A 26,317-nucleotide genomic window follows, 5' to 3' on the forward strand; every position below is an offset into this window, starting at 1 on the left:
ACCAGGGTGAAAGCAGATTTAGGCAAAGAGACGTGCTGAAAAGACACGAGTGTGCTGAGAATCAACAAAAGATGCTATTATTATTTGTTTCCCCTTTGATCCTACTAGTTTCACGTTTCCCCCCCAGAATTGTCTCTCTGTCCAGGTGATGTCTGATCACCTGGATGTAGCGTCTGTTGGGAAGCTTGGTGTTGGGTTCACAGCTCGCTTTGTCAGTTACGTTGGATCCCAAACGCCTCCAATCATGAACAACAGTATTTGATATACTTCTATGACCTTAACCTTTTCATGTTTGTTTTAACCTGCCTTCCCACTTGAGTTGAATCAACCATTCAGTGGAATTAGCGAGACCCGCTCTTCAGGTTTTGTAGCTTTGTAGGTTTTAAGTTTCCTCTGTCACTCAGTGTATTGCTACTTAAATCTGGGCCACTTGGCCATCAACATTTAGCCACCATGATTATTGATTTAATGCGTTTGTTGCTCAGGTGAAAATCATCAATGGTGACAAATTCTTATTGGAGCATTCAAATACAAGCTTCATGTCTCAAGCCCCAGTTCATACACATTCAGATGTGAATTGAGGAGAAAACAAGGCACCTTGAAGCTTTTTCCTGATCATAATTTTAAAAGAAAAACAATCCAATGTGTCACTTGTGAGGACATTTAAAAAAAAAATCAGAATTGGGACACTTGTGTTAATGTATCTTGAAGGGATTCATTTCTCGAGGGCAGGACGGGAAATGTTATTTCTACAGCACTACTCGGTAATAGTATATAGTATATCCGGCCTCAAACTCCCGAAATGTTTATATTAGAATCATTGTATTATTGTTATTGTCATTATTATTGTTATCAGTATCATTATTATCATTGTTATTATTCTTACAAAGATGTGTGAGAAACTGAGCATGACACATTTTGTTTCTACTCTTCTCTCAGTTTACCAGACATAATGAATGCTTCTTCTGTAGCTTGCTGAAATGTTATCAGCAGCACCTCTCTAACCTCCAGCCTCTGCGTCTCTCAGGTGCTTCCTTCATGGGTTCCTTCCTGGCCAGCAGTCTGGGGTCGCCGCCCTCCCACCCTCCTCACCCCTCGGGACCCGCTGCCTCCCCATCCTCCCCCTCATACAGGCATGGACCCCATTCGAGCGCTTCCCCTATCTGGTTCCCCCATTCACATGAAGGTAAGACACACACACACACATGCACACACACACACACACACACACACACACACACACACACACACACACACACACACACACACACACACACATACATGGAGGAGGCAGCCCAGAGTGCTCAGGTCTCTGGTTAATCCAGGGTCTTGGTTTGGGATTAGATCGAGATGGAGCCATTAAGTGGTTTAACTAACACTGAGCGGAGGCCACACACGCACAGCAGTGACGCCTCAGATGATGCTACTTATAGAATCAACACACACACACACACACACACACACACACACACACACACAGACAACTCTTCTGGCTCTGTATGTCAGCGACCGTGTGGCTTTGTGTTTGTGGCAGTATTCTAGTTCAGAGCTTGAGCACCGTGACGCTTTCAATAATGGTGCACGACCGAAGTCTTCCGTTTCCCCTTGCCACACAACAAACACACAAATACACACACCTTCATGCAATACAGAAGTTGGATCATAATGCAGTAGTTCACAATACACTTCAGGCTCCTTTCATTCACTCCCCTTCTTTCACTCAATCATCTTTCAGCCCCCCGCTCTCTGTTAGAGCTGAGTTTTAAGTTTCATGAGCTCCTACACCCCCACTCTCACACACACACACACACACTCTCACACACACACACACACACACACACACACACACACACACACACACACACACACACACACACACACTGAAACTTACCCCCATTTCCACCATCCTCTCCCTCTTCACAGCCCCCTCCCCCTCCGACCGCAACCCCACCCTGAGGGCCCCTTCTGGGCCAACCGACCTCCAACGGCCCCCTTCCTGATCACACATGCACACAAAAATGTGCGCATCCACATGCATCATGTCCTCTTTCGGCTGTTAACCGTTTGTGGTCAAAGAGTGAGCTTGACTTAGTTATCTGTCCCTTTCAGGTGTGTGTGTGTGTGTGTGTGTGTGTGTGTGTGTGAGAGAGGATTTCTCTTTTGACAGCAAGATGGGTCTAAACAGATAACCTCCAAAAAAGGCTTCAGCAGACAGACAGCTTCCGCCACAGGCTGTATTTCTCAACTAACGGTGAAAACGGTCAGAATCAGAATTTCACGTTTCGCCAGTTTTTCACAAAACTGTGAGCAAGTAAACGATAACACCCTGTAATGTCGCCTTAAGAAAGCATTTGACATCTCCAAACATGAACTCCAAAGAATAAAATGGAAAGACCAGACGTTAACTTTATTTGTGTTCTTAAATCATCCAAAGTGAGGTCCTCTGACCTACTACTACTTTGACATGGCATAGCAGTGAAAAGCACAGGTGTAATCAAAAGCATCAATTACGACGGCATTCCATTGGGATGAGCCAACATCCTGGTATTTTGCATGCTGTTGTTCGTTACAACTCCTTTTCTTGCTTTGACAAAAAAAATTGCAAATTTAATTGTAAATTTAAACATGTTCCCATTTCTTGCACTGTGTTTTTTGTCTAATGTTATGCACCACCCGCCATGACGAATTCCTTGTATGTGAAAACATACGTGGCAATAAATGGTTCTGATTCTGTTTCTGATTCTGACAATGTCAAAATGTCCCCTGAGAAAAAAGACTCTTCTGACTTATTTCTTGATCTTATTTTATTTTTTATTTAATTTATATCATACAGCATGAGCATTAAGTTGCCTCCCTCCCTGTCACATGTCTACAGTTTGTAGATGCACATTATTTTGGGCATACACGAAAATTCCATTGAATTTGAGGTAGTTTATTTTTGTATCATCATCAACTCAACTCAACTTTTAATTGCTTTGTACCAGAGGAGCAAGAAAAGCAAAAGATGGTGAGTGCAACTGTTTCTGGAGGTCGGGGCAGTTTTTATTTCCCTCCTCTATGTTTTAATTGATCATATCCTGTTGGTGAAGAATTGTTCAAACCAGAATGTAATGCGTGTAAAATAAGCCGGAATCGCTGCCTCATGGTGATGGTACATTTGCGGCCCAAATTTGTGATTTAGGCTCATAAGAAGACCCCATAAGAGCTGTGTTTTTAAGTAGAAATCTCTCCTGACGCAGCTTTGAAGCTTGAAAGGGAACAATAGTTTTGTTTGTACAACTGCCTCATTTGCAGCTCATCGAGCGATATATAGCAACAGTTAAGCCCCGAAAATGAACGCTAATGTCGCCCAGAGTGACGGTCCTAAATCAGATTCATAGAAAGAGTCGGAGGCAGGACTTCAACGTGAATGTGTGAGAGAGCAGCGGCGAGGAGAGCAAGCATGTGTGTGTGGTGGAGGGAAAATGTGTGCGACTATCAGACGAATTTTGTGTCTGTGTGGCTCGGCTTTGATGTCTAAAACACTCACACACACACATACACACTCATGCACGAACATGCGCACGCGCACTACAAATGATTGTTTTTAAGAATTCAAGCCAGGGAGCTCCGGTAGGCGGTCTGCCAGCTGGCCACGGTCCAGAGAGTGGAGCGTAGCCAGCACAGAGAGAAGAAACCTGGCCGATACACACACACACACACACACGGTCTCTCTCTTTCACTCCCACATACACGCACACACACACACACACAGTATCTCTCTCTCTCTCTCTCTCTCTTTCCCACACACACACACACCTTTCCACTCGCTCGTCTGCTCGCTCTCCCTCTTCCACACCTGTCCTTGTTTTTTGTCCCCTCTCATGTGCTCTCGCTCCTCTCCTTACTTTCCTCTTTCCTCTCATCTCAGCCATCTCAAAGCTCTTCACTTCCTCCTTCATCTCCCCCTCGTCACACACACACACACACACACACACACACACACACACACACACACACACACACACACACACACACACACACACATACACACACACACACACATACACACTCCCCTCTCCATACGCCCCGCAGCAGCACCAGATTGGGGGCTTTTCATATTGACAGCCCTTTTCTTCTGGTGTCTCTTTTACTTTTACTGGCTTTACATCGTCGTTCTATCACTAACCTCCTCTATCCCTTCTTCCCTTCCTTCCTCCCCTCCTTTCCTTTTCTCCTCCCCCCTCGTTTCCCCCCACGAGTCCCTCTGCCGTCTTTGTTTCCCTCTTCCTCTCTCTCATCTCCCCTCCCTCCTGAGTTTTATCACTCATCATTACCCAGGGGATTGGCTTTAGATGGCTGATAGAGCCTTTTGGCTAATTGTTGCCATTTAGATTCACTGGTTGTTAACCAGTCAGAGTAATCACACACACACACACACACACACACACACACACACACACACACACACACACACACACACACACACACACACACACACACACTGGAGTGTACACAGTCCATGCACTTACAGTGCAGCATGAACACGCAGACACACTGAGTGCCACACACACATGCTGGGAGCCGTGAGGGGGTGTTGGTGGTTTTGCAGTGCGACTGTGGAATGCGTAGGATGAGTTTTTATGGAGTGCTGTTTACTTTGGCCACCACCGTTAAACTTTTAACGGCTGCCAATTAACGGGCCGGCAAGGACACTCTGTGGGGCATGAAACCAGCTGCTGAAGACACACACACACACACACACACACACACACACACACACACACACACACACACACACACACACACACACACACACACACACACACACACACACACACAATCCAAGCCTTTTGCCCCATAATGTGGAGTTGTGTGCCTCCTTTGTGGTGCGTGCATGTTTGTGTACTTGTGTATGTGCATGGGCCTGTGGTGATTTTGCTGTTTTTCCCTCCAGCAACATCCCACCTCAACGACCACTAAAACGCCACACACACACACACACACACACACACACACACACACACACACACACACACACACACACACACACACACCGCCCCTTACCCATCCCCACACACATCCGCCCCCGACAACACAAACCAATGAGACCTCCTCTATCCTACATACAGTTCAACGTCCTTGAAGACGAGGAACAGAGAGGAACGACCACTCACCTCCCAGTGACCTCCTGGAAGGACTGTTTGTGTGTGTGTGTGTGTGTGTGTGTGTGTGTGTGTGTGTGTGTGTGTGTGTGTGTGTGTGTGTGTGTGTGTGTGTGTGTGTTAAGAGGAGTGTGTGTTCATACCATTTGTCCTCTTGATTTGGGAAAAAATTGTTTTTGTAGAGGAGCAAATTCCATCCAGTTAAATTCTGCCAACACTTGGCAGTAGATTTCTGCTGTGGTTTTTGTCACCACTTTGTCCACTGTAAATAATGTCAACTCATGTGCCGTGTTTGTGTAAAAGTGCATTTATGGTGAAAGTAGCACTAACTGGCCATATTTGTTCTGTGTTTTTCCAAAATGGCCCCATTTCATGATAGATCGTAGAGATAAACTGTTTGTTTAGAGGGCTGCTGAATGTCAGCGCTGCAGAGAGACATCAATTCTCTCTCTCTCTCTGACAGGGTACCCCAGCTATTCAGGAAGTCTTGCTTCTCCTTTTCTCGCCATGAGTCCCCTGGATCACCATAGCAACAGTCTCTATGGACAGCACCGCTTCTATGAAACTCAAAAAGGTAGGTGTTGATGTGTGTGTGTGTGTGTGTGTGTGTGTGTGTGTGTGTGTGTGTGTGTGTGTGTGTGTGTGTGTGTGTGTGTGTGTGTGTGTGTGTGTGTGTGTGTGAGTGACAGAGAAAAAATAGCTTTATATTTCCCAAACTGCTGAATCAGCACTCACCACGGGAGTAAGAACAGCTGGTAACCCGGGTCTAATTTTTTGAGTTGGCAACTTCTCATTCCCTTTTCACCACGTATCTGCAAACACATTTGAATACAGTCATTTTAATCAAACGTAATGTTTTTTGAAGCCAACATTTCTCTCTATATTTCTAAAAACCCTCAACTTTACTTCTCCTCGTCACCCAGATCACTTCTACTTGAGAGGCCTTCCTCCCCAGCCCCCGCTGCTCTCCACCGGTCACAGCCTCCCTCCGCTGTCCAGGACGGCCCCCGGCCACTCACTTGGCTCTTGCGGCCGAGAGACGGACAACGGGGGAGGCGGTGGGAAGAGTGCCAAGGACGTGGGTGAGAAAGGAGTTTCGTCTGCGTCAAAGGCAAAGGAGCGATCAAGCAGCAAGGAGCGGCACCAGGAGAGCAAAGAAAAACAGCATCAGCTTCATCATCACCATCCTCATCCGACGAACCCTGCCACCGCTCCTGCCAGCCACCACCATCAAGCTTACCCCCACCCTCACCACGCCCTCCTTCCTCACCTCACACCACAGGGCAGGGAGGAGGACCACAGACACTCTCTGGAGCGACACAAGGAGTACAGAGACGGTGACTCAGCCAGTCAGGAGACGAAACATATGAGTGCCTGTAAACTGTCCGGCGGTTCGATAGCAGAGACTGGCGCTGGAGGAAAAGGGGCAACACTGAGCAGCTGCGATGGTGGTGGGGTTGGTAGACCTCCATCTGGAGGAGGCAGGCGGTGCTCCAAGGATGGACCCATAAACGGGGAGATGAGGATCAGTGAATCCTCAGCTTCTTCCAATGAATGTATGAGAAGAGGTGCGGCTAACACGACAGCCATCTTGGCACCTCCTAACCCCAACACTGTGGCCTCCTACTCCATGCCTCCCCCTCCCCCTCCGCCACCTCCTCCTCATGCTTTGCACATGGGCGCCACAGTGGCAGGAGGGTGGCTACATCCCGCACATCACCATTCTCATCCTGAGTTCTACTGTTCCCCAGCCCCTCTCACACTGACACCCTCCAAAGATTCAGCCTCCACCCCTGGAGGGTCTGGCAGGGAGGCGAGAGTAACTTACGTGCCCTCAGTTGGGCCCCTAGGAGACCTGGCAGCCACCGACTGTCGCGGAGCAGGAGGAGGTGGGAGAAAGTCAGATGATAGAAGTGGAGAAGGATCTTATGAAAGTCCCTCTCCTCACCATCGACTTAGTGTTTGCCAAAAGAAGGACAAATCGCAGCCACACCAGCAGCAGCTGGGATACGGCAAAGCTGACAAACCTCCTGACTGGAGCCACCAGACGCAGCACTTCTACAAACACGGCTCCAACGTGAGCTCTCAGTCTGAGCTGCGGTCCTGCAGCCTGGACAGATCTTCATCCTTCAGAGATGTAGAGGTCGTGGACGATGTTTACCGGCCCTCACTCCCACTAGAGGCTCAGGCGACACACCTTGGTGCTGGACAGGGCACACCCAAGACCGGCCCAGACACCAGCACTCCTCCCTTCCGGGACTGTTCCCACTCAGGTCCTCATCCTGATGGGAGGGTGGGGTCGGGGGCAACATCTCAGAGGGAGGGACAAAAGGTTGCAAGGATACGGCACCAGCAGCACAGCAGCCATGGAGCAAATACAGAAGAGAGAGGAAGAGACAGAGGTCAGACAGGACCTTCCTGGGGGGCTCGAGGGGGCTACCAAGAGGACCAGAGAAAAAGCTCCCATCATGCACCAGTTGGTAACGGTGAAGTAAGAGGACTCAGCGTCAGAGCTCCAAACAGTGACCACAACCAGCCCCATTCTCAACCGCCTACGCCTCTATCTCGCTCCTCGTCGCACACTGCTGAGGGTGAGGGCAGTGCTATGAAGAATCTAATGAACTACAGCTCCCAGCAACCTTTGCTGCTGCCACAGCGGGGCCCCTTTGGAGGTCTGGGTGGCCTCAAGCAGGGCGGAGAGAGATCAGAGAAAGGAGAACGTGGAGGAGCTAAAAGCAACTCTTCCCTGCAAGAGCCTCCCAAACAATCGCTCCTTCCTCGCCGAGGCTCCACTAACGAGGGAGAAAGGGGGGACCGAGGTGGGAAGGAGGCCGGGGAGGCAGGTGAGGGGGAGGTGCGACAGCCTCCAGTGGGTATTGCGGTCGCGGTAGCCAGGCCCCCCCATCGTTCCCCAGACAACACCCCTGGACACAGCAGACAGGGCAGGGTGCTGCCCAGCATGAAAGGTCAGACATCATTAATGCTCCTTGTGCGCTGAAAGTCAATTAATGCTATTTCTGTGCTCTAGGCTACAATAAGGGGGAAAAAATCCATGATTAAACACTTGAGCACAGTTATTGGTGTTGTACAGTAACTTTTTGACGTTTATTGGGGACTTATTTCTATGATTAACTGGCCAAATGAAGACAACTTTGCAGAGAAGCTTTAAGCATGTCGGACCTTAAGACTCAAATTGCAAACAGCTTCGGTCTCTAGTCACCATGTTGCACATTCAGGCAGAAAGTCATTGTACAGGCAGAGGTACTGCTTTATGCACGGACAGTGGATATCAAAGTCAAAGGGATTGTTTCAATTTTAAGAAAAGGCACAATATCTGGCATGCAATGAACATCACAATATGTCATTATACAAACATCTGCAGGTAGACTTTCCCTTTTGAATCAGCAGAATGTCCTCAGTGCTTTCAGACGTGCGTGCATATGTTTGAAACATTGTCATCGAAGGATACTTTTGATGACAGTTGCTGTAAGCGTGTTACTTTGATTGTATTTACAATTCAGGAGTGTCACGCCACGTGTATACTCTTGGCCGGGAGGCAGAGGAGAGGAAGAGGATGACAGAGGAACAGATCAGCCTTCATCACTTGGACAGAGAAAGAGAAATGATCATCAGGTACACTTGTGTTCAAATACACCAACACATATGAACAGACACACACAGACACACACATGCACATGGTAGGATCTATTCATTTTCCTTCTCATCTGATACGCTGCAGTTCTTTTATTCTCTCTCTCTCTCTCAGTCTGAGGTTTAGATTCTCTTTTCTCTCATCCCCTCACTCCATTTACTCTTCTCGCCCTTTGATGTGGTATTTCTGTACCCTCACTCTCGCTCTTCCCCTTCTCTCTCTTTCTCTCTAAGATGAGATGTGGTGCATTAATGTCACAGGGACTAATACGGATGTCTCTGAAGTATCAAGCTCTTATTATGTAGTCATATTAAGGGAAGAAAACATATAATGAGAACTCATAGACCAGGCACAAGATGATGGCTGTTCCTTTTGCCGTCACATTTCCTTTTCTTGATGATCATAATGGTGGTAGTAGTAATGAAGATGACAATGATGAAGCTAATGGTCATAATGATGGTGATTATGATGGCGACAATAAGAGGGATAATAAAGATAATGACAAAGTTCACCCCCGCCTACCGCCACGACAGGGAAAACAAGGACCGCGTGGAGTTCGCCAGGATCCACCCATCTAGTAGTTGCCACGGTGACCTGACCTCACATCTCTTGGTTCCCGGAGGGGCTAGTCGTTTAGGGGTGGACCCCGCTGCACATGCTCACCCGGCTCACCACCACTGGATGCAACGGACAGGAAGTCCCTCCCTCTGGATGGGGCATTCATACAGTGAGTAGAGTGGAGGAGCAGCACATGTGTTTACCGTGTTTCTTCACATGTATTATCATCATATTGATATTTTATGTTTTTTTTGTTGTCTTTCTACAATGCTAATGCTGAATGCAGAAGTTAAAAAAAATATATTTGTTGGGAATGTTATCTTGAGAGAAGGTGACTGTATAGGTTCAATTCAAAAAACAATTGCATCATATGCATCTACACAGACAAAATCAAATAAATAAATCTTGTAGAAAAGAGCAAACTTATCATGCATAGAGGAGCAGGAGTAATACAGAGCAGGAGCAGAGTTCAACAGCAGTTTCCTAAACAATCCACTGATGAAGTAAAGTCGTTATATTTCAACTCCACATTGCTCTAACATGCAGGTGCCAGAGGTTTGCTCTTTACATATGTTTGAAGAGCACCAGTGGAATTTTGTTTGTTGAGTGTGTCCCAAGATCTACCCTCTAAGCACGGCACATTTTTTTGGGGAGTAGTAAAATAAGTATTTAAATGTGGCCCTCATTTGACTGAGACATGCGTGTGTGTCGTTGTTCTAGGTCTGAGCCACGTAGGAATGAGCCCCGGCTTCCCACCAGGTCTACCCAGCGCTCTGCAGCCTGTCTTGGGGTCGCTCACCCAAGACCCCAACTCCCCGCTGGTGGTTCTTCCGACAGAAACCGGTCCTCATCATCACCTCGGTACGCTAAGCATCCTTTTACAACAGCACACACACACACACACACACACACACACACACACACACACACACACACACACACACACACACACACACACACACACACACACACACGTGAGAGCCCATATGTATTGCTGTCTGCCCGTACTTACTGCCCTTGTATACCTCCCTCCTTCTCTCCATTTGTACCATCAGAGCCACTGCCATTTCTCTCCAAGAGTTTTAGTATCATTGGCTAATCACAATATAATGCTCAACTAAGCCCCTCTGTCAGTGGGACCGTGTTTTATAGCTTCGTTAATGGGAGCAGCTATTCCATTGCCCCCCTCTGCATGTGCCCGGCATTATGCAAACCATTTTAACTGGCGTTCATCTCTTTCACAATGGAGCACTGGACTGTGTGTGTGTGTGTCTGTGAAAATCTACAGTTAGTTGTGTTCATGTCTGGAACAACATAAGACATTGCTCAGTGTTAAAGGTTGTTCTGTACATCTCAGCCATTGCTAGAGAAAGAGAAAAGAGTGTGTGTGTGTGTGTGTTTGTGTGTGTGTGTGTGTGTGTGTGTCTGTATCTGTGTGTGTGCGTCAACCCTGCTTTGCAAACAGGCTGTGAAATTTAATTATCTCCCGCCTCTCTTGCCTCGCTCCGTGGGAGTTCCTGCAGAGAGGGGAAGTGCATCCACTGAACCCTTCCCCTGGGAAACATTAGCCCACTCAGGCTAATCTCACAGAACAAAGGTTCCCAGCGACAAGGCAGCCAAGGAGGGATGTGTGTGTGTGTGTGTGTGTGTGTGTGTGTGTGTGTGTGTGTGTGTGTGTGTGTTTGTGTGTGTGTGTGTGTGTGTGTGTGTGTGTGTGTGTGTGTGTGTGTGTGTGTGTGTGTGTAAATTCATGTGGCCAGGATGTGGCTTTGAAGAAGATGTGTTTCCCTGAATAGAGAAACGCCATCATTAGACCCAGAAAGAGCCAAAGAAGGTGAATGGTGGATGTGAAGCATGCATTTATTGATTGTGTCTGTGGCCAACAGACGGCTCATACAGGTCACAGTTGTTACATCTTTAGTTAAGATGACCGAGCACCTCTGCAACTTCAGTTTCAGTATTCACAAGAGTCCGTTGACTCTCTTCATGTATTATTATGAAAATATTTCTGTACCGACTATTTTCTTGCTTATTTATTCAAAAGGTTTAATGGTGTGCGTTTCCAACAGGAATGTCTTACTTTCTTCTTTTTTTGTGCGAATTTTTCCAATCAAAGAAACTATTAAAGAATCTTTCATTTCTCTCTGTTTCCTACTCCAGACGTTCTGGAGCAGTCAGGTCTGTGGCCCCCTGTGTACGGAGGCAGAGGCCCCCCTTCTCATCTGCAGCATCACTCCGTCTACTCCCGCTCCTCATTCCTACGGCAACAGGAGCTGTACGCCCTGCAGCATCAGCACCAGCAGCAACAGCAGCGAGCCATGGAGCACATGCAGCGCCACTCCTTGGGACAGGTACCAATACTATTGTAACCCACACACATTTGGAGGTTGCATTTTTGTCTAATCTTGAGAAACTGTGGGCAAATGAGAAATAGGAAGTGTGGAAATATTATGAACTTATGCAATTGTTCATTCTCTGTCTGAGTTGTCAGGACTAAGATACAGCACCGCTAATCATTCTCAGTTCAGATCTTATCAACACTAAGAAAAAAGCATATGCCGGTCACGCTCAGCAATAACTATTAAAGCCAACAACTTATTTTTGTTAGCAAAAGGTTTTATTGATAAACAGGCGTTTGTGTTTTACACTCTTACATTGTCAGATCATTCGGAAATCAAATAGTGTGGCTGACTCTGTGACTCATATCTTTTAAGGATTTTCTGTCAGAATATTTTTGGGGTATTTCAGTGTGTATTGTCTCTATTTATTTCAAGTAATCTGCTGCAGCTCCTGTTTGAGACAAAATGCATCAGAGAAGTTGTTAAATCCCTTTTTAGTAAAATTGGATTGCTGTGGTTGAAACATTTTGAGGATTATTTCTTAAACTACTATTTTCTCCCTCTCGGTTCCACAGAGAAAACACGATGAGCATGCTATCACCATAGAGGACTCTTCTCACGAATCTTCCGCATCTGGAACTCCACCTTGCTCATCCTCTTCTTCGTTCACCACCTCCTCTCACATGGCCAAACCTTTCACACACGCCCTGCTTTCACCCAAGACACCAACACCGTCGGCGGGGGTGTGTCCCAGCAGCCGCCAGTCACCCTGCTACCACTCCCCGTCCAGGCGACCTCACCCGCCAAACCCTCTGACCCCTGCGCCAAGTCCGGCAGCGGCCGCGCCCCGCTCCCCGGCACTTAGCCCTGCTCCGTCACACCTCTCTAAGGGGCTGGAGAGGGGCAATGAAAGAGGAGAGGGACAACCACCTCAGGACTACCCACAATCCCTAGAGCCAGGTGAGTGTGAAGAATTCTGGAGGCGGATTAATGGATGCAATGTCTTAGTTCATTTTTTTTTTCAAAAACAGGAGGCTGAACAGTTAGATAGTAGAACTATAGACAGAGAGTTAGAGATGAGGCGAAAGCACAGAGATAGAGAGACGTAAAAAATAGAGGGAGAGAGATGGAGGGGGCTGCTGCAGAAATGTAGCCCCGGTCTTTGAAGCGTGGTATTCTTTTGATTTTGCAGAAATTGTTTGAAGCATGGCTGATCCCTTGCTCTGTGTGTCCTTGAGTGCGTCTGTGTGTGTGTGCGTGTGTGTGTGTGTGTGTGTGTGTGTGTGTGTGTGTGTGTGCAATTTTCGGTGAAAGCTAAAGAGGGACAGCGGGCTGGTCAGCCATTAAGGTCAGATAAAGCATATGGGCACTCAGTGTGTATATGTGTGACCTGCCAGTGTGTGTGTGTGTGTGTGTGTGTGTGTGTGTGTGTGTGTGTGTGTGTGTGTGTGTGTGTGTCTAAACGCCTTCCACAACCTGTCTGTCTGAGCTTGCATGTGTGTCACAAGAGGAAGGTCAGTGAAATCTTCAGACAGGCCCTCCTTATCCTTCAGGGGTCCTTGAGAAGTATAGGCGGAAGGATACGCATTCATCTGGCTGTGTTGTCAGGGGGCGGAGGGATACCATCAATAATAAGAGTTCAGGGGTGACAGGGCCGGTGCTGCAATCACAGGAAAACGGCAGGGTGTCATCAATATCCTACATAGATCTATACACTCACTCACTCACACAGACACACACACACACACACACACACACACACACACACACACACACACACACACACACACACACACACACACAGACACACACACACACACACACACACACACACACGTGCATATTATATACACTGTACACACACACTCTCTGTGTTTTCTGCACCCTGCTGTCAGTGTCTTATGTCAACTGTAATCACATGCTTCATCCTGTCTGCCTGAACAGAATAGCAATGCATTTAAAAGGGAAAGGGCCTGACTTAAAAGCAATGGTGATTTTCTGTAGATGCTTGGAAATACATTTTAAGTGCAGTTTGTCAGATTGTTTCATGTCAGAAGACCTATTGACCATTCCTCTTTCTTCTCTCACCAGACCTACCACCTGTTTACACCTACCCTTCAATCACCATGGGTTTTAAGGCCGGGCCCTCACCTCCTGAAGCTCGATTGGCTGAACAAGCTTCGGTTGAGGCGGAGCCAGCAGAGCCTGACTCCAAGACACTCCCACTTCCTTGCCACACCACAGAAGAAGAGGAGAGAAGGGAAGAACAGGATGGGAGAGACTGTGAAGTGGTGGAATCCCAGATCGGAGTTGCACAGGAAGAGAAAGAAGAAAGGTGGGTGGAAGAGAAAAGATGCTCCAAGCCCGAGAGTAAGATTTCTGGATTGCCGCCATGCCCTTCCCCAGCACCGATTCCAGAGCCAGCATGCCCGTCCACAGCCACAGGCAAAGCCCTAAAAGTAGAGCTCTCTCTGGGTTATCCGGGCCAGAAGGTCAACCTGGAGGAGCCCCAACTATCCAAAGAACAGGAGGATGATGAGGAACATGGAAAAGAGGACATGGAGGAGGGTGAGGGAGAGACAATTGGGCCTGAACCAACAGAATGTACTGTCTCTGTCTGTGAAGAGGAGGAGGAGGACGAGGAGGAGGACGAGGAGGAGGAGGAGGAGGAGAAGAAGAAGGAAGTGGAGAATGATGGGGACAAAAATGTAGAGAATGTAGAGGTCGTTGAGGATGAGGAGGAAGAGAAGGGGACTGGGATAAGTCCAAGTGAGGACTTGGTGGAACTAAAGTGCAACTCTCCAGCTCCCTCCTCGTCCTCTGACCTCGTCCAACTTCCCACGGCCAGCACAGCAGTCCAACTCCAAGGGAGTTTGAACATGTGGAGCCTGGAGCTCCTGATTGCCGCGGCTCTGTGTGCCACCAGAGATGCCTTGTACCCACCAGCACCTGCTGTCCGGGCCCCGAGCCCTCCACCACACCACGGAATGGAGATACTGGGAGAACTTGCCGAGCTGGAGATCCAGCAGAGGAGCAGAGAGAAAAACCCTGAGGGTGAGTTCTTTTAAAAATACATTGCTTTTTTAACTGCTGTGGCCTTCCAGCTTTACTTACCTGTCTGCCATTTTTGGCTTCTTTCAAAACCTTTGAAAGTCTATGAAATGCCTGTGAAATGAAATGCCCTAATAATTATGTGTATCCTTTTTAAATCAAATTAAGAAACATGAAGAAAAAAAATGTTACGCTAGTTTTTTCTTACATAATGAAGCACACACACACACACACACACACTTAGAGTGAGCCAAATAACAGGGGTCTGGGAGACACGTGTGCAACCCAGATGTGGAGACTCAACACACACACTCACAGACACACATTACCCACTAACCATTCTGCTTCCTTCCTCAACTCAGACTCTATGTCCTCGCCTATAGACCTTATTTTTCCCTTTGGGACGGGTGTGTGTGTGTGTTGGAGGGGAAACAGAGATGGACAACAAACCTGAGCTTCACACACACACACACACACACACACACACACACACACACACACACACACACACACACACACACACACACACACACACACTGCCCAGCGTGTCCCCAGGCTCTGGCATCTTGCTTTGCTAATTAGACCCTTTCCTTTCAAACACTTCTTCTGTAAGCGCTCCTATTTTCCTCTCGTCCCTCTGAGAGAGTGTTTTTATTTATGCCAGTATCTGTGTGTGTGTGCGTGCACGGCAGTGTGTGTTTTTGTGTGTGTGTAAGCTGTTAAGTAATCCCAGATGAATCCCTGCTCTCCTCCATCACAGTCTATGTGTCTCTCCACCAGACTGCCTCCTCCCGCCTCTCCTCCTCTTCTTCCTCCTCCTCCTCCTCCTCCCCCTTTGTTATTTTTCCCCCTCACCTGCTTCTTTTTTTATATTAAACCAATGTAATCTTGTGTGTAAATCCTGCCTCTGCAAGCCTTGTCGACAGAATTAATAAGTGTAAAAATCATAAGTCGCTCTGCAGCTGTCTGAGCGGGTGTGTGTGTGAGATACAAAGTATGTGAGTGTGTGAGTGTGCATTTGTTTACATGTGGCTGCACGTGCTTAGCATGTGTAGTAGGTGTGAAATCAATAAGTCCTGTCGTGGCGTGGAAAACGCTCTCCAAATTGCAACACATTTATTTAAAACCCGCTCCGTCCGCTCTGCGTGGAATGTTATTAATACAGCTCATGGCGTTTTGTCATCCCGAATGTGTTTGGGAGATGAAACCGATCCCAGACAGATGCATTTATGCCGCTCCTTGACGCGGAAGGATATCTCAGCCGTTCACTGGAGATCACAATTACAGATTAAAGAATCAAGAGATGCTTTCCCCTCCAGTATAAATTAGCACCATTACTTCTATTTACACAGACATGGAGGAGCTGTTTGTGCCATAGTCTCCTTTAGTCCCTCACATTTCCTTTATGTTGAAATTTCAGCTCAATAAACTTCCTTACTGGCCCCTAGTGATGAGTAGACCCATATCACATGTAATGGTTTTTAATTTTCCTCCACTGTTTTTGTTTTTCCCCTTTGGAATTCCCTCTGCTTCCTCTTATTACACCATTCACTCTCTTTAGGGACACAGTCTGGTGTTATTACGGTGAAAAGATGTGTGCTATACTGTGGGCGGAAGGTATCTATCGATTGTGGCCATCTCCCAGGATACTAAACTAGGCGTGGTGATGTCAGCGGTGATGTCATCCTGTCAGGGTAATCGGAGCGTGCCATTGGCTCAGAGGTCTGACAGATGAGATGGCTTTGACCTCTGCGAGCCGGGACAGGACAAAGCCACGTCTCTCAGCTCCTTCCCGCTCTCTCTCTCTCTCTCTCTCTCTCTCTCTCTCTGAGCAGTTACCTGTCGATCTCCCATCCGTTTGTTCTATTCTTCGCACTCTCATTTAAAAAAAATCTCAGACTCCATCCTTCTTTCCTGCCTTCTTCTTCCTCTTGTGTTTACCGCATTTCTGTCTCCATCTCCCTCTCTCACACACACACAGGTTTTTAATAACGTCAGATGTCAGTGGATAGGTCTTGCTGCTCTAGTGCACAGACTGAGAGTGATCCAGAAAAACCTCTCCTCTCCGCTCCTTTCCTCTCCTCTCTTCTTCTCTCCTCTCCTCTCCTCTCCTTTCCTCTCCTCTCCTCTCCTCTCCTCTCCTCTCCTCCTATCATCTCCTCGAAGGGGAAATTGGATTCTGTCCATGTCCATAATGAGGAGATGTAGGAGAATAAATAGATAGCTCAATAAACACTTTGCCTCTTATTGCTTCTCCTCCCCTTTAGTCCCCATCCCCTCCCTTCTTCTCACTGCGTTGTGCTTCTCCTCCTCCTCCTTCTCCTCCTCCTCCTCCCTGCCCGTTGTTCTCCTTCTCTCTCATTCTCCCTCACACACTCATTCAGTTTGCCCATGTCTGCGCAGCTCAGCGAAAATGTTGTAGGTGCATGTGTGTGATCAGAATGAGTGTGTTTTATTTGCATAGGCGTGTGTGTGTGTGTGTGTGTGTTTGTGTGTGTGTGTGTGGACCGTCTCATGAATATTCTGTTTCATCTGCTGGTGCTGTGACAATGACAGAGTTAATGACAGTGACAGATGTAGAGATCGTTTTCTACCGCTCCCCCTTGTGTGAGTGTGTTTGTGTTTGTCGTTTGTGTGTACGATGAAGCAGGAACACCAGCATACATCAAATAAACTACACAGCTAATATCATAAATATCACCACTTTTCAAGGCACCGTTTCATCGTTCCAGAAATAAATCTGTTCGGCGCACCGCATGTTTTATAACGCTGTGTCAGCTGCTATGTGATGTACCAATCTAAGCCAAAACAATCCGTCTCCGTGCAGGTGAGGACATGCTGACCTTTGACCTCCACAGTCTGGCGACGCTGGCGGCCGCCCGTGCCCTGGAGATGGGGGGAGGGGTTGTGGGTGTGGGGGCGGACCAGCAGTGTCCAATCAGGAAGAGGCTCAACCTGCGCAGGAAGTGCAGCTGGACTCCTCGCCACGAACCGGTGAGGCTTTACCGAATGCATATTTTGTGTTTATGCATGCAAACATAAATCATTCATGCTGAAAATGCGGGGGAAGTGGTGAACAATAGACACACACCTCATTTGTTTTGTTTTTACTAAACTGTTGAAATTTAAAGACGATACTGGGAGTAGGTTGTCTTTTTTTTTATTGTATCTGATTTTATTCAAAGCAACTGAATAAGTGTCCAAAGCACTTCATCCTCAGTGAGGCAAATATGAACAATAAAATCAACTATGCAAACACTGGAGTGTATGTTTAATAATGTGTGTGGAGTAATAATGGAGTCAGACAAATAGCAGTACCTCCGCAGTAATGAAATAACCATTGTAGCTTTTAAGTGGCATGAAAAATAATCTTTTTTTTGTGTGGTTGAATTTTGCCATTAATAAGTACATATTTTGTAGGATTATAAGTGAAATTTATGTGAGTCTATGAATACCTGCTGTCGGGTGCGTCATTATCTTTCACTCTTAAATAGTCCTAGAAATAAAGCTGGCTACAGCAAATACAATATATATGTTTTGTGTTATTTCATTTGTAGAATTTAAAATGTACTTGATATAAATTATTCTACAATATGTTAGAGAGCTATTTCTAATAACCTTTAGATCCCTTTTCTTCTCTTGATGCGTATTATCTATCATCATGTGTCCAATAGTTTTACACGCAGCACCAGGTCGAGCTCCCAGAAGTCTTTGACTTTAAGCATAAATGGCCGTCATACATAAATTGCTGCAGTGAACAAAGTTCTGGATTCAGAAAAATTCATCCAATCATGAAGCTGCCCAAACACAAGCTGGCTTCGTCACATATCCAATGACTGTTGAACTCAGTTTGTGATCAGCATTGAAATTCCCCTGCTTTGTGTGTGTGTGTGTGTGTGTGTCAGGTGTGCCCAGTGAAGGGCTCCATGGAGACGATGGGAGGGGAGGAGCTGGCCATGCGTGTCCAGCTGGCTGAGCTACAGCGCAGATACAAAGAGAAACAGAGGGAACTGGCCAAGCTACAGAGGAAACACGACCACCAGTGAGCAAAGACAACACATATAAACACACACACACACACACACACACACACACACACACACACACACACACACACACACACACTTCTTTTTGTCTAAATTGAGTCGTGCATTCCAACATTCACAATTCTGCTATCATGCTGCATCCTCCTGATTTACCAGGACTTGCTGCCTGCTCATACCTAATGCAGTTTGACCTGTAGCCAATACAAGTTTCCCTTCTGATTTCTCCTGCTGTCCTGACTGCATCTTTGATCTCTCTCTCTCTCTCTCTCTCTCTCTCTCTCTCTCTCTCTCTCTCTCTCTCTCTCTATCTCTCTCTCTTTCTCTCTCTCTCTCTCTCTCCTCCCCCCTCCTCCTCCTCCTCCTCCTTGTCTTCCTCTCTGCAGGAAAGAGGAGACGTCTCGAAGCCCTGCCCGCCGGGGGCCCGGCCGCCCCCGCAAGCGCAAGTCCACCCCCGGCCCAGCTGCTGCAGAGAGCTCCAAAAGATTCAGGTCAGTCCTCTGATATTGCGTCCGTATAATCAGTGTGATTGGCGAGCCCAGCTCATTCATCCTGATTTCTGTTTGTGTTCTTAGTGAAAGGCACGGTTGATTTTGAAGAAGTTCTTCTTCAGCTGAATTGATTCAAATGCTCTATAGCTGATGATTTGCTTGATTGGGCACTGGAAGGAGCTGCTCGCACACACGCGCAAACACGCACACACACACATATGGGTTATGGGATGGGCGCTGTAAGCTAGGTGTGAATTTTAAATGAGAGATGGTAATGGAGATGAGACCTTCATTAATCATCATTAATCACTTTTAATCATATTTATCACTTGCATTGATTATGTCCTGATTCCCTGTGAACCTCAAGCATATATTAATACAGCTGGACAAAGTCCTGATGTACAGTTATTACAGTGATAAACGACTCAACACCACCCCCACTCGCTGCAGCACACAAGCACACATTATTTAACACCTTCGACATGCACACTGTCGAACTGGACACACACACACACGCACACACACACGCACACACACACACACACACACACACACACACACACACACACACACACTCACACACACACACACGCACGCACGCACACACGCACACACACACACACACACACACACACACACACACACACACACACACACACACACACACAAAGCCAGTGTTCAGCGCTCATAGAGATAAATGTGTTTTCTCATGCTGCCCCACCTCTGTTAGCATGTGCACCCCTCGCCTTGATAAAATGATTAGAGAAACTCAAGGTTTGTCACGGTAACCATGATTGGAAAGGGCGAATGAAAATGACAATGAAAGGCTTTCGTCATACATGCACACACACACAGAACTTGTTTAATTAGTAGCGCTGGTCGTCTGCTACGTGCCTGAGCAGCATTCCTCTTGTCATTAACAAGCGGTGTAACGTTTGTTTACGCTTTAATCTGTTGTGGGTAGAAATGAAACAGAGAGATAGAGAGGCATAGTAACGTTTCTAAACTCAGCAGACGATCCCTCTTGATACACACATGTACAATATTTGGCCAAAAGTATATGAACATCTGAGCATCTTTTGTTGTTGATTACTGAACAGCGATTGTTGTGATCCCAAAACCCCTGCTATGTTTATATATATATATATATACAGCCTCCATTCCTTCTGGGCAGGCTTTTCATCAATAACCTGGCTGCAGGGGTTTGCCCCATTCAGCCACAGAAGCATTAGTTAGATCAACCTCTTCTAGTTTGCATGATGTGTCATCGCGCTGCATCTTTAGGCAACAGCGTTTATAGCTGTTCTGAGAAGATACACTTGAAGGCGAGGTGAGGGATAATCATTACAATAATGATAACAACATACGCTCTTGGAGGCATTAAAGGAGAGGCCGTACACACAAAAAGAGATGGCAGTAGTTTAAACCCTGCTTACTTTCCCACCTTTGCTCATCTGGCAAGTCACCGTGCAAAGTGGTCGTGATTCTTGTATTTCCAGTTTTAGAAAGTTACAAAGATTGTCAGATGCAGTGTTGCATCATCTGAAAGGTGTTGGAGGAGGTGGTTTCAGCCGCTGCTCAATGATCCGAAAAGCACTGCATTTGAAGCATGCTGACGCCCCGAGGCTCGACTGACAGACGGAACCCTCATTCATCCCAAAGGTGTTGGACTGAGTCGGGGTCATGGCTCTGTGTGAGCCAATTGTTTAAAATGTAATGTAATGCTGTAGTATTAATATTTCCCTTAATTGTAATTAAGGGCCCCAATCCAAACCATCCAAAGCAGAATGTGCATGCACACTAATCGTACCGTCGTTGAGGACGTGACATGAGGGGAACTTTGTGGTTTAGAGGGTCAGAGGTGAACAGGGGAGGGTTGCAACAGACACATTTGGTTTTGAAAAATGGACAGATCTTTAAGAAGATCTTTTTCTACACAATTTATTTTTGATAGATAGATATTTTCCTTTCCTTTCTTTTTCCTCTGCTCTCTATCTCCTCTCATTTCACTCCTTCCTCTCTTTTCTCTCCTACTTCTCCTCTCTCCTCTCCTGGGAGCGGAGATGCTGAGAGCCAAACCTTCCCTCTGTGGGAATATAGGATTCACCTGCCTCAGACACCAGCTGTTAACGGAGTGTGTTAGCTGCTGTGTGTGTGTGTGTGTGTGTGTGTGTGTGTGTGTGTGTGTGTGTGTGTGTGAGAGAGAGAGTGTGTGTGTGCTGGCCTGCCTGTGGTGTGAGAGAGCATGCATACAATGAAGGAATGACAGAGAGAGAGAGAGGGAGGAAGGGAGGAGTAGTGTTCAATAGAGGTTAGTGTTTATCGATTGCGCCCCGAAGCTCCGGTCAACGGACAGACTCCCCCGAGACTGCTTCATCTCTCTCTCTCTGTCTCTTTCCCTTCCCCCTCAACTATTCTCCTCCTCCCTCTGTCTCTTGCTCTGTCTCTCCTCCACTCTCCTCCACATTAGATCAGTCTTATCCTTTCATGTGGTGATTCAGCAGAGTTTCCTATTTGCACGGCCGCTGAATATTTCTGTGTTTGCGTTAAACTGTGCCGGCGGTCGGCAGAGACTGTCTCTTACCTCATCAAAGTTATGAGACAGTGAGGAAGAGTGGGGGAAGAGTGAGACAATGAATGAACCCGGCAGAGAGGGAGGCGAAACTAGAAAGAGGAGAGTAGAGATGCAAAGAAAATCATTCTTGAAAGGGAAGAAATGTGCAATCAGTTTGATGCTGTGATCTGTTTTACATGATAAATTATCATTTAAGCCTCTGCTGTGTTCTTATGTTTTCCAGAGAGGGGCTGAATTTACTGGAGGAAAAAGTCGGGAACAATTTTTCCAATCATGGCTTCAACAGCCTCAGCGCTGCACAGGTCGGTCTCTCTCTCTAGTCTGTCCTGGTTCATCCACTCTGACAACCACAACTGTTCATTTTTTATTTATTAATTCATTTTCCTGCATATGTCAATTAGCAATGAGACTTTTTCTCAATAATGAGCTGTTCCGCTCCCCGTCTACAGATGAAAGCTCACTGTAAGCACAGAGGTCAGCCCAGCTCCCTGAGCTCCAGGCTGGCCAGGCGGGCAACCCAGCTGAAGCAGAAGGCTGTGGCCCAGCACGGTGCAGCGTCGGCAGACATGCTGCACTGCAGACGGGCCCCGGGTGAGGAAGGCGCCTCCAACAGTCACTGCAGACAAGGAAGAAAAGGTGAGTACCGAGGGAGCAGATACTGTATATGCAGACACTTGTTGTCCATTAAGTGGGCCCCTAAAACCTAACTCCCCTCTTGCTGTTGGTCCATTAGACCTGCAGCTGGACTGGGCAACTGGTCAGACCGTGAAGAGGAAGAGGGGTCGAAAGCCCAAAGGGCTGATGGCCGTCAACACAAGTAGAGCTCACCACAAGGACAGCCGGACCTCTGAGAAGCAGGACGTTAGGGAAGACAGGAGTGACAACGAGAGCTCAGAGGCCGGTGAGTTATAATACAGGACTCACACAAGTCTGGTGTGTCCTCCCGCCTACCAGCAGAGTTCACAGGCTATTACACATATGAGTCAAGCAGCGCTGATTTGGCTGATGGCTCACAGAACATCAACCAGACATTGTGTGATTTTGCATTGAGAGTCCATCAGTGCGTGTGTGTGAGTGTGTGTGTGTGTGTGTGTGTGTGTGTGTGTGTGTGTGTGTGTGTGTGCGCGCACACGAAGCGCCTGAGAAGTGAGATGTCTGCCGTCAACAGGGGGCCCTCCTCTCACATCCCAGCTCGTCTGTCACACCGTTAAAACCGTTAACGACTTGCCACAGGCATGCAACACAGCCGCCCCTGCCCTCAACACCGCACGGTAACGTGAGCCCACTCTGGCCCTGTTCAGAATCTCACACCCTGGTCTTCCCCTCTCTTCTTCACCTCGCCAACCTCGCGAAAATGCCCTCCTCAGAGGTTTGAGTTAAGGGTAGAAACAATCACATTCCTCCTGACTTTTAAATGACTGCCTCACAGGAGAGCACGGCCTCATATGAAACTAACAAAACTTCAGGAAAACGCTCCGATCCGATTGACCTTGTGGCCTCGATATCAAGTAGTGGTTGGATGTGTGTGTGTGTGTGTGTCAGTGTTTGTGTGTGACTGAGGAAAAGTGTTGGAGAGCGCCGTGTAAGTGACAAGTGTGTCAGAGATGTGTCGACACCCGACACAACCCCCCGCAGTCAGCGGCGCACAGCTGCCAATAGCAGTCTGTGTTTCTTTGTGCGCTGCATATGCACATGGTGTCAGCTTTTGCTTCCCAGCACTACACTGTTAGTTATTGTGCAGCTCACAGTTATTGTGATAAAACGGCCCACCGAAAACCCCCTCAGAGAAAAGTCAATCAACTGCCACATTTCTCTGTTCGCTCGTCTAACTTTTGTATTCAAGATGACGTAAGTTTAGCCACAAGCTTGTGAACTGTAGATGCGAGAGGAATATTGAAAGCTTGCTGTCAATACTTCTCATCAAGTGAGTCCCAGGCTTTAGTTGAGAGTGTTTACATGTAGATCACTTGAAGCCTTCTGACTGATCACATTGATGTTGTGATTCCACAGAGGAGGAGAAAGAGGAAGAGGATGAGGAGGATGAGGAGGAGGAGGAGGAGGAGGAGAAGGAGGAGGAGGAGGAGGAGGAGGAGGAGGACTACGACGACGGCGGTGGCAGCTACGCCAGCGAAGATGGAGCCGGTGACATCAATATTAGCTCATCCTCTAAAGAAGCTCCTGCAAACCCTGCTGGGATTGTGCCTTTTTCATCGCAGTCCTCTATGCTCCAAGAAAACCAGAAAGACAGGAGTAAGAGACCAGGGCCTCCCAGTGAGACCTTTATACATGTCTTTATACATGCTGCTGTGTTCCTGTGACTTTGTGATTTTCAGTTTTTCACTTGAAATGAAGGGTAACATGATTTCTTAAGTTTTAGAGAAATGTACAGTCATTTAAGTTTTGAAAAGTAAAAAAAAATCAAAGATTAAACTTGGAAATGTATGGCTGTTCAGCTACAAAGAAGGTTGACTTCAGGTTTCACTCAACCAGTATTCACTATGTTATGGAGTATTATGGATGGTTTGTAGTTTAGAGCAAGGAAGAAACACATTAATATTAGTGATGTTGATATAACGGCCAAGCAAGTCTTTCTTCATTAAATCACCTAGAACAATTTGATATGCTAAGAAAGTTGTGTCCGATAACTGTTATGTGGCTTCCAAAACCAAGAAAACCTACATTCCTAAACTCATATTTAACAAGAGTGTGTTATCGACATTTTTGCAATTTATCTAATTCCCATGATGTCTCTTTCACCCTCAGGCATAAGGAGTGTGTCCCGTGCAGATCAGAGGAGGGTGTCCAGAAGGCCCAGCTCAGAAAGGGGACATCCAGTCCACCAAGGGCCCAAAAGAGCATCTCTGCCCAGCTGGGGTGTGTCGTCAGTGAGCTGCAGCTTTGGGGACAGCCAGGGGAACCATGGATCCATGACAGAAGTAAACAGGGCCAGCAAGGAAGCCGTGAGGAAGAGCTCATCGGGAAAGGGAATTCTGGGAAAGGTGAGGACTCGTGTTGGGTGGTGACCTTTAACCCGACAGTGTAACAGCAATATTTTACTTTGGCCAGTGACAGCTCTTCAACAAGTAGATTACTCCCTGACAGCAGTGATTTATGACACATTTACACCCTCAAAACTGGCACATGCATCTTGCATTTCCCTCCTCAGCTGCTTCATCTGTGCACTTCTGTGTAAATGACATGGGGAACTAGACATTATTGAATTACAGTGTATCTGTACCCTGAACTTTTAAAAACTTTGTACAACTTCCTGTACATGCTATGTGTTGATCGTCAACATCCGTTTGCTATATGCTTCATGAAAATTGCACTTTTAGGTTATAAAAACATGCATAATAAAAGACGCTAATTGGAACTAAACTTGAAAATGTATAATATTTGAAGTTGATATCAAGAGCAGGAAGCTGGACAACAAAATGCTCTTCTAAAGTTCAAAGTTCAACATCCATTTAAGGGGGACATTTCTGGTATTTCGTTTCCCCTGATCATCAACACAAGTGCAGGGGAAAAGAGAAATGAGAAGGGAAAGGTGAGATGCAATTGCCAATTTTAGAGGTGTGATGGAAAGGTTATATAATGACAATTACAATAAAGTACTGCTGTCACAGAGTTGTAAGGACTGTAATCATATTACTCTTGAAATTAATTATGGGTAAATGTGAATAAAGGAAGAAAGATGACTCAGAGATGTTCACTCCCTTTGGCCTTCTGATGCCTGAAAATAAAGGCTGAGAGAACACGAGAAGCAAGGAGGAACTCTCAGAAAAGCCCTCATGTCAAGTTCACTCCTTCTTTGTTGAAGCGAGCCGCACCCTGGCAGAACATTTTTTAAGTCCTATAAATTACAGTTGAGAGAACTCCCTTACAGGAAGATTTGGCATAATCTGTAAACCAGCCACTTTGTCAAATATACAATTTGCTATTGTTATGGATGTATATGTATGTTATGTATGTGTTTGCATGCATACATGCTGTGCTAAAGCACCACTGGCCCGTTGTATTGGAGCAGGTAGCCATCGGCGAGACACCCACATTCATTTTAATGAGAGATGCCTCGAGGTTGCTTCAGTCTTTGACTCATTGTGAGGGAATGTCCAAAAACACATAACTCTTAACCAAACAGTGAGGTATAAAGATAATGATTGGCCATAACCCTACACGCACCCATGCATGCATGCCTGCACACACACACACACACACACACACACACACACACCAGCACTAAAGAGAAATAATCACCCATGCCCTCTGGTGACGAAACTTCTGTCACTAAAATATATGGTCTCCTGATGTGGAAAACATCAAGAGACAACCCTTGCGCGCACGCACACACACGCACACACACACACACACACACACACACACACACACACACACACACACACACACACACACACACACACACACACACACACACACACACACACATACTCTTAGCGTTATATA

General features: G+C 46.7%; 1 protein-coding gene across 1 annotated transcript in view; it reads left to right on the top strand.

The window, feature by feature from the left end:
* Positions 1 to 26,317, top strand: part of bahcc1b (BAH domain and coiled-coil containing 1b) — a gene marked incomplete at its 5' end in the record, with an annotated part of 50,597 nt that overhangs the window by 16,846 nt on the left and 7,434 nt on the right. The window contains 17 exons of the mRNA XM_079237747.1: positions 1,028 to 1,186; positions 5,608 to 5,718; positions 6,068 to 8,110; positions 8,666 to 8,777; positions 9,330 to 9,523; positions 10,075 to 10,215; positions 11,515 to 11,705; positions 12,269 to 12,653; positions 13,785 to 14,747; positions 17,572 to 17,738; positions 18,650 to 18,786; positions 19,174 to 19,278; positions 22,077 to 22,155; positions 22,303 to 22,489; positions 22,587 to 22,750; positions 23,935 to 24,103; positions 24,617 to 24,852. Coding sequence (XP_079093873.1) covers positions 1,028 to 1,186; positions 5,608 to 5,718; positions 6,068 to 8,110; positions 8,666 to 8,777; positions 9,330 to 9,523; positions 10,075 to 10,215; positions 11,515 to 11,705; positions 12,269 to 12,653; positions 13,785 to 14,747; positions 17,572 to 17,738; positions 18,650 to 18,786; positions 19,174 to 19,278; positions 22,077 to 22,155; positions 22,303 to 22,489; positions 22,587 to 22,750; positions 23,935 to 24,103; positions 24,617 to 24,852 — 5,543 coding nt within the window. The remainder of the gene's footprint in view (positions 1 to 1,027; positions 1,187 to 5,607; positions 5,719 to 6,067; positions 8,111 to 8,665; positions 8,778 to 9,329; positions 9,524 to 10,074; positions 10,216 to 11,514; positions 11,706 to 12,268; positions 12,654 to 13,784; positions 14,748 to 17,571; positions 17,739 to 18,649; positions 18,787 to 19,173; positions 19,279 to 22,076; positions 22,156 to 22,302; positions 22,490 to 22,586; positions 22,751 to 23,934; positions 24,104 to 24,616; positions 24,853 to 26,317) is intronic.

Source organism: Taurulus bubalis, assembly GCF_910589615.1.
Source record: "Taurulus bubalis genome assembly, chromosome: 2".
Taxonomy (NCBI): domain Eukaryota; kingdom Metazoa; phylum Chordata; class Actinopteri; order Perciformes; family Cottidae; genus Taurulus; species Taurulus bubalis.